Source organism: Parasteatoda tepidariorum, chromosome 2 (assembly GCF_043381705.1).
Source record: "Parasteatoda tepidariorum isolate YZ-2023 chromosome 2, CAS_Ptep_4.0, whole genome shotgun sequence".
Classification (NCBI taxonomy): domain Eukaryota; kingdom Metazoa; phylum Arthropoda; class Arachnida; order Araneae; family Theridiidae; genus Parasteatoda; species Parasteatoda tepidariorum.
In genome coordinates, this window is record NC_092205.1 from 60,013,613 (window position 1) to 60,028,159 (window position 14,547).

The window sequence follows — 14,547 nt, forward strand, 5'->3', positions numbered from 1 at the left end:
ATAGATAGATAGATAGATAATGCACGTGGGATAAATTATTACAGTCCCTTTGAAAATGTTTATATTCAAATCTGTTTATATTTTTTCATTTATTTTTGTTTTACTTATGAATATAATGTACACAAAAATTTAATCATAATACATTATTATAATATAAATTTATTGCCAACATTGATATAATTATCAATACTGATACAATTATCAATATTAATTAAAGAGTTCATTTAAAGAGAAACTAAAAAACTAAACTTTATTGCATGTTAAAACAGAAATTACGAATAATACTCTACATTTAAACTGAAAACTCTTAGAATTTAATTACTAAATTACCGAAATGATTTACATTTCCTTTCATTCTGCGTATTATTTTTTGTGGATCAATCTGACCACGAAAATAAATCCGGTCTCAAGACCCACCCCAATATCCCACCCCTTGAATAACTGGGGCTACTTTCTACCATGGTCTTAGTTAACCTGATTTTGCTCTCCTTTGTTATCAAATAACGCTCTATTATCTAGGCGATGAATGCTTTTAAATAATGATAACTTTCGGTATAAATCGCAACTTATAAAAGTATGGCGGATTGTGTAAGAAAAAGAATATGTTAATAAATGGATACCCATTGAGCTGGATAATTTGATTTGAGGCTATATCTTAAAATTTCGCAGTCATTTTATAGGAAATAAAAAAAATTAACGATCTGTGTGGTCTGTAGATAATTTTTTAAAACTACATTTCGTAAGTCAAAATAACTATCTTTGATGAAAGATTACCTGAGGGATGAATCAGTTTAAGAACTTATAGACAATTTCGTACCATTTTACCCAATGACCATTCTTTATAGAATCGTTTCAAAAATTTAGTGAAAGGAATAGACATTTTGAGGGTCGCAGATTAATATTAAAATCTAGCCAAACATTGTTAAAAAAGGCAGGGGGGGGGGAAAGACCTCTTTGATTACGAAAGAAAATCCGAGATCAGTTAGAAGGTAATTATTAAAAGCATCTCCAAATTTCATTAATCAATCGAACCGGGTTAGAACTCATTCAGCCTTTCTCATTAGAGATTTTGTTTTCGCTTAAATATCAATTCATGACTCCTAATGTGAGAACTGAAAAAGGAAGATTCTAAAGCTATACATTATGTATATTGATAACGGAACAGCCTGCGTAGATCAATGCTGTGCTAAGTCTGTTAAATATTTTTTTCTTTTATAAGTTAAATAGTGTTATTGCTGCACAATAAATTAAGTAGGATAAAAACTACCAGAATATGGTTTAATTTACCGTGTCTCTGGCTCTATGTGAACACCAAAAGCACGGGAATTTTTACCAAAGCACTTTGACTATGAATGTGGTATAATTGACAATTTCATATTGTTCTATAATAGGTGTAAAAATTTAGTTATTTTGTTATGATACTTTACAGCATGGCATAAAATCATTTATTTGGTTAAATTTACTTTTTGGTTTTGCATTGTTACTAAATGTGAGTTAATAAGAACTGAAACCAGAATTTCTGGAATGAATAACGAGGATTACTACTACTAATCCGGAAACATATTGACATTTTTTGCCGAGACGATGCTTGTATGTCCGAACGAGGTTCTGCTGCCATTTTGCAAATAGTAAATTTAAAAATTTGAATTTATTTCAGCTCCTAAAGATTTGCATAAAATAGTTTTTATTTCAAATATTCGCTTCTTACATTAAAGTGTTTACTCTTTTCATTATTTCAACCTAGTTTTATTCCAGTGGAACTCTGTTCTAAGTAGAAATTAAAAAAGTTCAAATCAAGCAAAAGGCTTAATAAAGCGTCACAACTATAGTGAAATATCCCCAGTTTGAGAGAAAATTTCTCAATAAATTAAAAAATAAATAAATAAAATAAATTTTAATTAACCTTTATTATATTAAGTAGAAGAGATTTTGTAAGTTCCGGAGCATATTTGTAATATTTAAATTATAAAAGGTTTAATTAGTATCTAAACTTGAAATGAGTTCTCAGTTATGGAATTCTGACTCACTGTAAAAAATTCCACTATGGTAAAAAGAAACAGCAATCAGAATGCCGGTACTTTTTATTGTAAAATCCATTTTTACCGTAAAATTTTATGGTACAAAAAATCTGACAAACTATACTTTTTACAGTTATATTCACAGTAAAATCACTGTAATTAAATATTATTCGTGATCGCAACGCTCAAATACGCCATCTGTAGGGAGATCGTTTCCATGTCTTGACCCTCCCCCCCTTCCCTTTCTTCCTCTTCTCAGTTGCATAAGAATGTGCTACGATAATTTCTTGTTTCTTAATATTTTTCGTATTTAAGTGTCAAAACCATTTTTCAAAATTACCACGACGCTTTCGCTTAGAACTATATTCAGGTTTCATTTCCATATAGTAGTTTCCTTACTTAAAAGTTTCTAATCTATTTGAAAATCAAGACAGAAACTAACGCACCTCCTTCTCCTATGACTCTCCACACGCTAATGGTGAAAGGAAGAGAAGTGTTGCCATAGGTAACGAGTTCTGCTCTGCGCCACCTGTTGCCCATTTCCATCGCCAAATGTAAAAATTCATTTTATGAATGCAGCAGTCAGGGTAAAGAAATTTTTACTGTGTAGGCCATTTAAACCGCAGATTTCTGAACTACTACCTACATAATGAAATTCCATACATTATTACCTATCCTATCCATGCATGCATCAACCCTGGTATACCAGGTATCTGATCTGATATAATTTATTTTTATTGTATTTTAAAACTTCAATCATTAAAATTCAACCAATAGTCAGAAGAACAATCTAATCAAATTCCATAATTAAGACATGGTTAAAAATTNATTTTTTAAAACTACATTTCGTAAGTCAAAATAACTATCTTTGATGAAAGATTACCTGAGGGATGAATCAGTTTAAGAACTTATAGACAATTTCGTACCATTTTACCCAATGACCATTCTTTATAGAATCGTTTCAAAAATTTAGTGAAAGGAATAGACATTTTGAGGGTCGCAGATTAATATTAAAATCTAGCCAAACATTGTTAAAAAAGGCAGGGGGGGGGGAAAGACCTCTTTGATTACGAAAGAAAATCCGAGATCAGTTAGAAGGTAATTATTAAAAGCATCTCCAAATTTCATTAATCAATCGAACCGGGTTAGAACTCATTCAGCCTTTCTCATTAGAGATTTTGTTTTCGCTTAAATATCAATTCATGACTCCTAATGTGAGAACTGAAAAAGGAAGATTCTAAAGCTATACATTATGGATATTGATAACGGAACAGCCTACGTAGATCAATGCTATGCTAAGTCTGTTAAACATTTTTTCCTTTCATAAGTTAAATAGTGCTTTTGCTGCACAATAAAATAAGTAGGATCAAAACTGCCAGAATAGGGTATGATTTACCGTGTTTCTGGCTCCATGAGAACACCAAAAAGCACGATAATTTTTATCAAATCACTTTGACGATGAATGTGGTAAAATTAACAATTTCATATTGTTTTATAACATGTGTTAAAATTTGGTAATTTTACTATGATACTTCATGGCATAAAAATCATCCATTTGGTTTAATTTTCTTTTTTAGCTTTACACTGTTATTAAATGTGAGGTAATAAGAACTGAAACCAGAATTTCTAGAATGTATAACGAGGATTACTACTATTAATCCGGAAACATATTGCAATTTTTTGCCGAGACGATGCTTGTATATCCAAACGAGGTTTTGCAAATAGTAAATTAAAAATTTTGAATTTAATTTATCTCCTAAATACTTGCATAAGAAAGTTTTTATTTTAAATATTTGTTTCTTACTTTAAAGTGTTTACTCTTTTTTATTATTTTAACCTAGTTATATATTCCAGTGAAACTCTGTTTTAAGTTAAATTTAAAAAAGTTCAGATAGAGCAAAAAGCTTAATAAAGCGTCACAACTATAGCGAAATATCTCCAGTTCGGGAGAAAATTTCTCAATAAATTAAAAAAATTAATAAATAAAATAAATGTTGAATTGCTTGTATGACATTAAGTGGAGGATTCTTTGTAAGTTCTGGTGCATATTTATAATATTTAAATTATATGTGGTTTTATTAGTGTCTAAACTTGAAATGTGTTCTCAGTTATGGAATTCTGACTCACTGCAAAAAATTCCACTATGGTAAAAAGAAACAGCAATCAGAATGCCGGTACTTTTTATCGTAAAATCAATTTTTACCGTAAAGATTTACTTTACAATAAATCTGACAAACTACACTTTTTGCAGTTATATTTGCAGTAAAATCACTGTAATTATATATTATTCGTGATCGCAACGCTCAAATACGCCATCTATAGAGAGACCGATTTCATGTCTTGACCCTCCCCCCTTCCCTTTCTTCCACTTCTCAGTTGTATAGGAATGTGCTATGATACTTTCTTGTTTCTTAATATTTTTTCGTATTTTAGTGTCAAAAACATTTTTTAAAATTACCACGACGCTTTCGTTTAGAACTATGTTCAATGTACTTTTCATATCCATATAGTTTCCTAACGTAAAAGTTTTTATCATTTGATAAAAACTTTTTAATCAACTTAACAATCAACTTTTAAACTTTTTAAACATTCGTAAAAGTTTTTAATCTATTTGAAAATCAAGACAGAAACTAACGTACTTCCTTCTTCTATGACTCTCCACATGCTAATGGTGAAAGGATGCGAAATGTTGCAATAGTTAAAGAGTTCTGTTCTGCGCCACCTGTAGCCAATTTCGATCTCCAATTGTATAAAATTTCATGGTAAAAATTTATTTTACGAATGCAGCACTCGGGGAAAAGAAATTTTTACTGTGTTGGCCATTTAAAACACAGATCTCTGAACGACGGCCTACATAATGAAATTCAATACATCATTACCAATATGACCCATCAACCCTGGTATACCAGGTATCTGATCCGATATAATTTATTTTTATTATATTTTAAAATTTTAATCAATAAAATTTAAGCCAATAATCAGAAGAACAATCTAATAAAATTACATAATTAAAATATAATTAAGCAATTTGCAATTTATTCATTTTTTGACAAATTCTGAAACAAAAAAAATATTTTCGTGAATTTTATAACCATAGTATGTTGATAGGACCTACCTAACGAGGCAAAATACTAAAAATACCCTACCATCGGCTGAAAAAATGATCGAAATACCTTAAAAAATGCCTATTCTGAAAATTAAAAAAATAAGATGTTTTTATAAATTTTAAAAGTCCCTTCTCTCGAATGATACTTTTCCAACTGGGATTCGGACCTTGGACTAGTGGAGAAAACTGCGTGGTCTTCTAATGAAAATGTCTGAAGACTCCTAATTAAAGTAAAATTATAATTGAATAAAGAAAATAATTCTTATTCAAATGATTTTTATGGGTGAACAGTAATGGGTTAAATAAGCAATACCTATGAAATCATTATTTGTCTTGAATATCTTAACTCCTTCCAAGTAATCAAAATATTCAGAAATTTAGTTCATGTCTGAAGAAATATTCTAATGAGTTTGTTTAGCAAATGAAAAATGGAGATAGAATAAGGTCATCATGCTGCACGATAAAAAAGTTACTAACAGGCATACTATTATAACAAATAAAGAATTAACTATTGTAAATTGATTGCATGCAACTGAAAGTGAATAATTTTCTGAACTATAAAATGGTGCAAAACAATAATAATGAAAAAATTTCTTATCTCAATAAAACGCAATATCGCGTCAGAGACAAACCAAACACGCAATGCAATACTATAGCTTCATTTTTAAACCTCCCGAAAGTCTTTGTTCCTAAGAATATTAAACTCTAAATCTAAAAGCCTGCTTTAGTTTAAATAAATTATACATTTTTATTGTTAAATGTAAATAAGCAGGGTAGTCTAATGAGCAATATGCTTTTTGAAAAGTCTTTATCATTTTTGATCTTTAATTGTTTTTCATCGAATTCATGTGACTGCAAACGATTCTTTGCTTTTCGTGAATATCTATAGATATTTCGAACTTCTAAAATAATTCTATATGATTAATAAGGTTTGTTTTAAATAACTAATATATTAACGAAAACTACAATACCATTTTAGCACATTTAATTCTACAAGCGGTGTAAGTTTTTTTTTACTAGAACTCTGAAAGCTAAACGTGACGGTTGAAGTTAAAAAAGCATAATATATCATTAGGAAAAACTATTGGAGCCAAATTGACGATTTCATTCACTTCTTAAGTACCTCTTACAAAACATTTGAATGAAGTGACGTACGACCGACCTAAAAGAAAGCCGATTCAATTAAATGTAACTTAATTTAGGCTTTTTGAGCGTCAATGGGATTTATTTTCGTTAACTAAGGTCCTATGCACGCAACATAATCGCTCCGAGTGAATCTTAAGGCAGTATTAATGTTTGGATTGCGTGTTTTTTTAAGATTGGCATAGAATAACACCTACCTGCTGTTAAACACTTCAGAACGTTAACTGAGCACTTCAATTTCAAGCTTTGTCTCGAATGATACGTGATTAAAAACATATTTTTTGTCCTGGATTATGCTCCAGTTTAGAGGCTATGTTTGTACTCGCACCTTCATTTTTAAAGGTCTTAAAAATTGAACAATGGCGTTAAGATAAATTAGATGCGCTTTATTGTTTTAAGTTATGGTTATAATTAGGGTAGCGGATTTATTATAGACTTTTTGTTATTGAGGAAAACACTTATAATATTGAAAAAGGAAATATAGTTGGAACAAAATAAAATTGTGTAGTTACGCTAAACGCCGCTTAAAAAATATTACTTAATATAAAGTTACTCTTCAAATTACTTTAATTTTTAAAATTACTCGTACACACTATTCGGTCTTGATTTTATGCATATTTTATGCGATTTTTAATACAATACTTTATGGCGTAATTATTAAAGATAAATTATACGTGTAATTTGTATTACAAATCGCTGAATATATCTTATTTACTAACAATGTTTGATTTGTACAAGGAAAGAATGATGTTAAAATATTCTTTTTGAAAATGAAATGAATTTAATAGAAATCTTAATATTATAATCTGAAATTTCCCTCCTCCTCAATTTTAACACTAGAACAACATGACCACTTTTTGTCATAAACATATTTTTTAGTAATTTATCTTGTGATTTTGTTTCTACTTAATCAAAACTGTGCATTTATTTAAAGTATAAATTAAAAAGGAACAACAATGTTCCCATTCCATTGAAAAAAAAACTTTACAGACGCATAAAATATTACATTTTTGTTTCATTTTTAACTTTCCAGCTTCAAATTGAAATTATGTGTTCTTTTTAAAGGAAATTAAATAATGTAATATTTTAAATTCATTGAAAATTATTTTAATGGTAATATGTTTGCTACCATAATCAAATTTTAAAAGCTAAAGTTTCTTGCTCATAAAATAAAACAGGCAGTAAAAATTAAATTAGATTTGTTATTGAAAATAATTGATATGAAATTGATTATTAAATTATATTTCAGTAATCTTAAAACATTTAGTTTTGATTTTTTATGCATGTTATTAATACCCTAACTATCAAACACCTTGTACAGTTATTAATATCAAAGAGCTCGGAAGACAATTATTCTTGTATATTAGGATTTAAAATTAATTAGACATCTAACTAAGTAATGTCAATATATTTCAGCGATGGTTTGTGTGAGTTAGCAGCGTTTATAGAAGATGTAGATGGAAAAAATCCTCGTCTGATAGATTCTGGAAAAACGAGAGCTGAAATAAAATCATGTGATGAAGAAAATAAAGAAATATGCAAAAACTTTGTTGAAAAGCAGGTGAGTATTATGTCGTGACGATTCGTCAACACTGAAAGTGTCCGAAGTGATAATCGAAAATTAGCTGATTTTTTTAATACCAGTTTTTTTTCATTGTGAATTAAAGCTTATAAGTTATTTTGTCGACTTGGAAGCTGGAAAAATAATTACTGTTAATAAAAAATTGGGCAAATTCAATTGGAAGAATTTATTTTACGATTCTTAAAATCAATTTCTAACGATTTTTTGTTAGAATTCTAAATTAGCAAATTAATTGCTGACTTAAAAGAAAAAATAAAACAATTACAAAATTTAATGTTTCACAGGAATTTGGGAATTCTTTGAGCAAAATAAAGGAATTTTTATTTTAATGTTCAATTTTAAGTTGTGAGTTTCAACTTTTTAAATCATTAAAGCAAGTATTAACGCTTCAGATTATATATAAAACAGTCTTAAGTTAAATAACCTTTAAATAGCTTACAGTTTTCTCCGTCTGTGGAATCAATTGCAGTTCCTTTTTTATAATTTATAACTTAATTGACTTAATGTTTATTTCGACGTAGATAAAATAAATAATATACATTCAGATCCTCGCTATAGTGAACCATTTACAGTCTGAGCAAAAAATTAATTATAAACGTTGGTGCACTACATCCGAAATCCATGAAAAAGATATTTTTTGGAAAATTGAAGTAGTATTGGAAGATATAGTGATTGCAATAGTACATAATTTACAAAATGTATCTTTAAATTTTTTCCTTACAGCGAATTTCCTTCAACAGCAAAATTTTAATCGGAACGTTAAATAACATTCGAAATTTTCTCCATACATCGAAGTGATAGTTTTTTATAACAAATTTTTTAGACATTTATCTTTTCAAATTTCGTCTTCTGAAGTTTTTGTAGATGTTTATCTTTTCTATATCCGTCATTTTTGAAAAAAAAATTGCAATTAAAAGTTGAAATTTCTGTGTACCAGATTTTCTCTACTGTGTACTTGTTTTTGAAACCACTCGAATTATTCATTCCAGCAAAATGACTCATTTTATGCACTCCTTCACTCCTTTATAATGTTTATTAAGTACTAGACTATTCCAGTCCTAGAAATAATAGTAAATCGTTTATTTATCGTTATTGTTCGCCAAGATTTAAACAGAAAAGCACCATCCAATTTATATAAACTCATAGAATGAATAAACAAAAATAAGGGTTTGAGAAATATCGTAAATTGAAAACTAATGAACTCAAGACCCAAAAGAAGAGGGTTAGAGCCGTGGTGGCTCAGGGCATAGAGCGTTGGCTCTCGGCTAGCCCCGATTACTGTGCCTGCAAAAAATATCCTCAGTGTTAGACGGATCAAACTTTTTTCATGCAGAAAGAGCTTGTACTTTCTCTTTCAAAGCTTAAAAAAATGATCAAACAGGTGATTTTTCCATATAAACACAAGAAAAACTTTAAGTAAATACCATAGCAATTAGACTCAAGCGATATTTCACTGCTTAGTGTTTAAAATATTCAATACATGTAATTATTAATTAATTATTATATATTTTGAGCAAACTGATTACTAGGCCCATGATAATGTGCGCAGAATCTCATAATTAATTTACCAGTGTTGGTTATACCAGAGAATAAAGACAATGGATTGATTGAAATTATTTTATCCTAGGTAATTGAAGGCACTGGAGGTGGAAATTTTTCTCTGATTTCAGATGATAAGGATATGTACACAGTAGGTGATGTTCTATGTGATAAAGCTGATGCCATTGAAGAAAATGTGCAAAACAAATACGTTCAGATATACTGGAGACTATGCAGTTCTTCTTGGGAGAAAACTTCATTTAAAATGCCTCAACCTTTATGTTGTGATGACGGCCTACACATTCCATGCAAATTATAAAAATAAATGTACTAAAAATAAATAAAATTGATTTTAACTATTGTATTTTTGTGGTTATTTATACATTAGCAAAAATACTCAGTTGCAGACGTATAGGAAATACTGACTTTTGTTTCCTAATGTTGGGGATAACTATAAATACATTGAAAATTAATAATGAAACTACGTTTTCCAGATTATAGTTGCTTTATATTTTAAAGGCCAAGCACATTTTGCACCGAAAAATTTGAACTAGTGCGTGATAGTTCGAATATTTTGTGACAAGTTATAAGGTATTCAAAGTGGAATTCTACACTATGGAATGTATTTGTATTAGAATTGGGCGAAAGGAATCATCTAAGAGATTCGAATCAACAGAATCAGTTCATATTGGCGATTTGAATGACTTACTGATTCGAATCAGTTGTTTTTATCGAAATAGAAATTAATTATAATAAATAAGTGTTTCTTAAATCACAGTTTGTTTTGTTTCTCAGTGATGCTTTGTCACACAGTTAAAATTTTCTTGTAAAACCTAAGAAATATCTTATGCATTCATTATTAAGGACTTGAGATTTTCCAATTAAAGAATTCGATAAATTCAGATAAAAAATAGAATTCGATAAATTCAGATAAAAAATAAATATTAAAAAAAAACATTTCTTTTGTAGTTTTTTAAAACTTATCACGGTTATAAGTCTTTAGAGCAATTGGAAACACATACAATGTAATTATACGAAATATATATTAAGTATATTTATATACTTGAAAGAATTCACTAATGAGAATAATAAATTTTTTTCTATCGAGATTAGTTAAAAGAAAAGTAGTAATAGGTCAGTAAACTTTTTTCGAATATTTTGAATTTCTTTGAAACAGATTTGAATTGCGTGATTCGCAACTAAGCCGCTTAAATCATGTTATTCGCATTAGTGTTCCAAATTACTAGATTCAAAATGTGATCTGAATCACTTGACTCAAATCGGGGATTTGACTCACATGATTTGAATCATTGATTAGAATCACTTGATCGGAATAGTGATCTGAATCACATGATTCAAATCAGTGAAGTGAATCACCTCATAAGAATCAGTTAGGCGAATCATTTGATTGGAATCAGTGACTTGAATCACTTCATAAGAATCAGTTATTCGAATCATTTGATTTGAATCAGTGACTTGAGTCACTTAATTCGGAACATTGACCCAAATGGCATGATTCTAAATACTGATCTGAATCACTTGATTCGAATCATTGAGTTGAATTACTTGATTTGAATCACTGATATGAATCACTTTATTTGATTAGTGACTCAAATTGTACGATTCGAATCACTGATCTGAATAGCTTTATTCGAGTAAGGTAAAAATGGCGTGATTAGAATCACTGGTATGAATTACTTGATTTGAATGTTGATCCAAATCAAATTATTCAAATCATTGGAGCGAATAGCATGATTTGAATCATATGATGTGAATAACTGATCTGAACCACTTAGTCTGAATATTTGGAACAAAACGTATGATTCGAATCAGTAATCCGAATCACATGATTTGAATCAATAGTCCGATCACATGATTTGAATCAGTGATCCGAATCACATGATTGATTCGAATATCGTTCCAAATTAAATGATTCAAATAGCAATTGAAATTACTGTTTCGAATCATGTGATTTAGATCAATGATTCGATTCAAGTGATTCAGATCACGGATTCAAATCAAGCGATTCAGATCAGTTGCTTGAATCATGTCATTTGGATCGATGATTCGAATCAAGTGATTCATATCACTAATTTAGATCACGTGATTTGATTAAGTATTTCTTATGAAATTGTTGTTAGTACTTAAATCCGTTGACGAGTAAAAAGTCGGAAACAAGGAGAGGAGAAGTGTAAATTTCTTCCCGAAGAAGTCCCAAGCAGCTTAAAATATGTTCAGCTGAAGCCTGATTTTGGTGGCATTTTGGGCAAAGAGGGTAGAATTTTATACCCTGAGAAAAGTAAGACCACTTTTATGTCCACTGGCAAGGCGTGAAAGGCAAGTATTGGTTTCTCTTTTGCATGGAAGAATCAATGACTGTCCCGGTTTACTAGCCCTAAGCCCTATACCAACCATGAGTGGCAAGCCCCGGCCAAATTCTCCTATTTAATCTTATGAAGTGATTCAGATCAGTGACTTGAATCAAGCGATTCAAAATGCGGATTTGTGTCATGCGATTCGGATCAGTCATGCTAGATGCACAAGTGCAAGTCTCCGAGTAAATCTTTAGGGAGCTTGTTCTTGATGGATTCAGGTTCCTCTGACGAAAAGAAGATGAGTTTTCATCCTGCCACGTCGGGGATGCTGGGACACCAACAGAAGCTTTATTAATCTCAATTATTCTGACCAAGATATTCAGATTTATGATTCGAATCAAGTGATTCATAGCAGTGATTCGAATCACGTAGTTTGGGTCATTATTCGAATCAAGTGATTCATATCATTGTTTCGTATCATGTGATTTGGATCAATGCTTCAAATCATGCTATTTGAATCAACTGATTCGGCTCATGCGATTTTGGTCTTTTTCAAATCAAGTGATAAATATCAGTAATTTATATCAAATAATTCGGATGAATGACTCGAATGAAGTGATTTAGATCAGTGACTCGAATCAAATGATTCAAATCACTGATTCGTACCTTTGTGATTCGGATTAATGATTCAAATCAGGTGATTTAAATCATTTTTTCGAATCAAGTGATTCAAATCAATAATTCAAATCAAATGATTTGGTTCAGGGATTCGAATAAAGTGATTCAGATCTCATTTCAAATCCAGTAATTTGGATTACTGATTTAAATGGCATGACTTAAACAACTTAATTGCAAAATATGTGTTTCGAGCCAAATGCTTCAAAAAATTTCGAAATTGCAAAAAATTCTAAAATAGTTAATTTACCGATCACTATTTTTTTAAAGTAAAGTCGATAGAAGATAACGTATTATTCTTTATCATAAATGAATTTTTTTTCCAGTAAATAACTATACTTATTATATCTTTCGTCCAATTATATTTCATATGTTGCTACTTGTTATAATGACTTCTAACTATAATGAATTTTAAGAAACTACAAAAGAAATGTTTTATTTTTAATCTGAATTCATCGAATTCCTTTATTGGCAAATCTTAAGTCCGTAATAATGAATGCTTAAGAATTTCTTAGGTTTCAGATGAAATTTTTAACTGTATATGACAAAGCATCACCGTGAAACAAAACTAACTGAAATTGAAGAGAAAAATTATTCATTCTAATTTAAATCTATTTCGATAAAAACAGATTCGAATCACTGATTTGAATCACCGAATCAAATTAGTGGTTCGAATCAATACCCAAGTCAAATCTGTATTTGTATTTACATGGTATAATCAAGCTAAATTGTACAATTTATGTACATTGTATATAACAACTTATCTACATTCTTTTAATGTATATATACATTGCATTATTTACATATCTCACCGAAAAAAAGCATGGTCATAACTAGCATAATATGGTAAAATTTACCGTGTTCCTTGCTTTTATGGGAACATCAAAAAGCTCGGCAACTTTTACCGAAGTGAATTGGTAATGATTGTAGGAAAATTAACCCACGAGCGTTTGTCTTTCTCGAGGAGCAGACATACGGAATCTAAGGTGAATTGTACTTCAAATGTTGCAGACTGCGCATTTTAAGCTCCAAAAAGCGGATTTTTCTGACGGATCGAATTATTTATTGCGTATGAGAAGAGTGCACACATATAATGTTATTGCAAATAATGGGGAAATTATTATTAAATGCATTAAATAGCAAGTGTTTGTTCGAGTCATTTGCAAAAAATTTAACCTTAAAATAGCTACTAAAAACCGCAAAGTTGATTCAGAGTGCCGTGCGTTCAATGATGAATGGACTTGGAAATAATTTTTTTAAAGTTGTGAAAGATAAACCAGTATGTCTTATCTGCAATGAAGCTGTAGCAGTTTTTAAAGAATTTCAACATTAACCGCATTTTACAGTTAAGCACAAGAATGCCAACTTTGTCTGTCTGAATGTAGAAGAAGGAAAAAGTTTCCTTAAAGAATTATTGGGCGGACAAAATTTTTTCAAGAAGATAAACAGTGTTCAAGAAGCAGCTAAGCAAGCAAGTTACATTGTAGAATACAATATAGCTAAAAAGTAGTGGAAATAAAAATAGCGAGTTAGGCAGCTGAAAGACAACATTGTCTCGTTCTTCCATGGGAAACAATGTTCAGCAAAGTGCGAAATATTAGAAGATACAGAATGGCTTTCAGACTACGCATTTTCCACAGATCTTCTTTGTCATATGAGCAACTTGAATATTAAGATGTAAAATCAATTCATCGATGATATTGGGGCCCATCTCAAAGCTTTTAAACTGAAGCTTAATCTATTTGCTGGGCAGCTAGTTAAAAACGATTTGTTTCATTTCTCGAGGTTAAATTCAATACCCTCAGTAAATAAGGAAAAGCTTAAGAGTTATGAAGATATGACTTGAAAAAACTCCATTTTGAGTTTAAACCCAGTTTTCAAGATTTCATTGCCATTCAAACAGAGTTAGATATTTTTACCATGCCTTTCAACGTAAATTGTGAAGCAGTGAAATTGGATTTGCAGCTTGAATTAATTGAGTTGCGATCTTAACAATCATCTGAAGTAGTTGTTTCTAAATATGCCAAAGTTTGAGTTTTACAAATCATTATCAAAAGCTAGTTTCCCAAATTTAATATCTCATGCCTAGAAAATCAATGTTATGTTTGCTTTATCTTATATATGTGAACAAGTGTTTTCGAATATGAACCTTAGAAAAAATTATTTTGG

The 14,547-nt window shown here is 29.9% G+C and overlaps 1 protein-coding gene across 2 annotated transcripts in view; it reads left to right on the forward strand.

The window, feature by feature from the left end:
• Nucleotides 1-9,752, forward strand: part of LOC107457444 (uncharacterized) — a 33,411-nt gene extending 23,659 nt beyond the window's left edge. For both annotated transcript variants that reach the window (XM_071177645.1, XM_043046693.2), the window contains exons 2-3: nt 7,684-7,828; nt 9,477-9,752. In XM_071177645.1, coding sequence (XP_071033746.1) covers nt 7,684-7,828; nt 9,477-9,707 — 376 coding nt within the window. In that variant the 3' untranslated portion in view covers nt 9,708-9,752. The remainder of the gene's footprint in view (nt 1-7,683; nt 7,829-9,476) is intronic.
• Nucleotides 9,753-14,547: the final 4,795 nt, after the last annotated feature.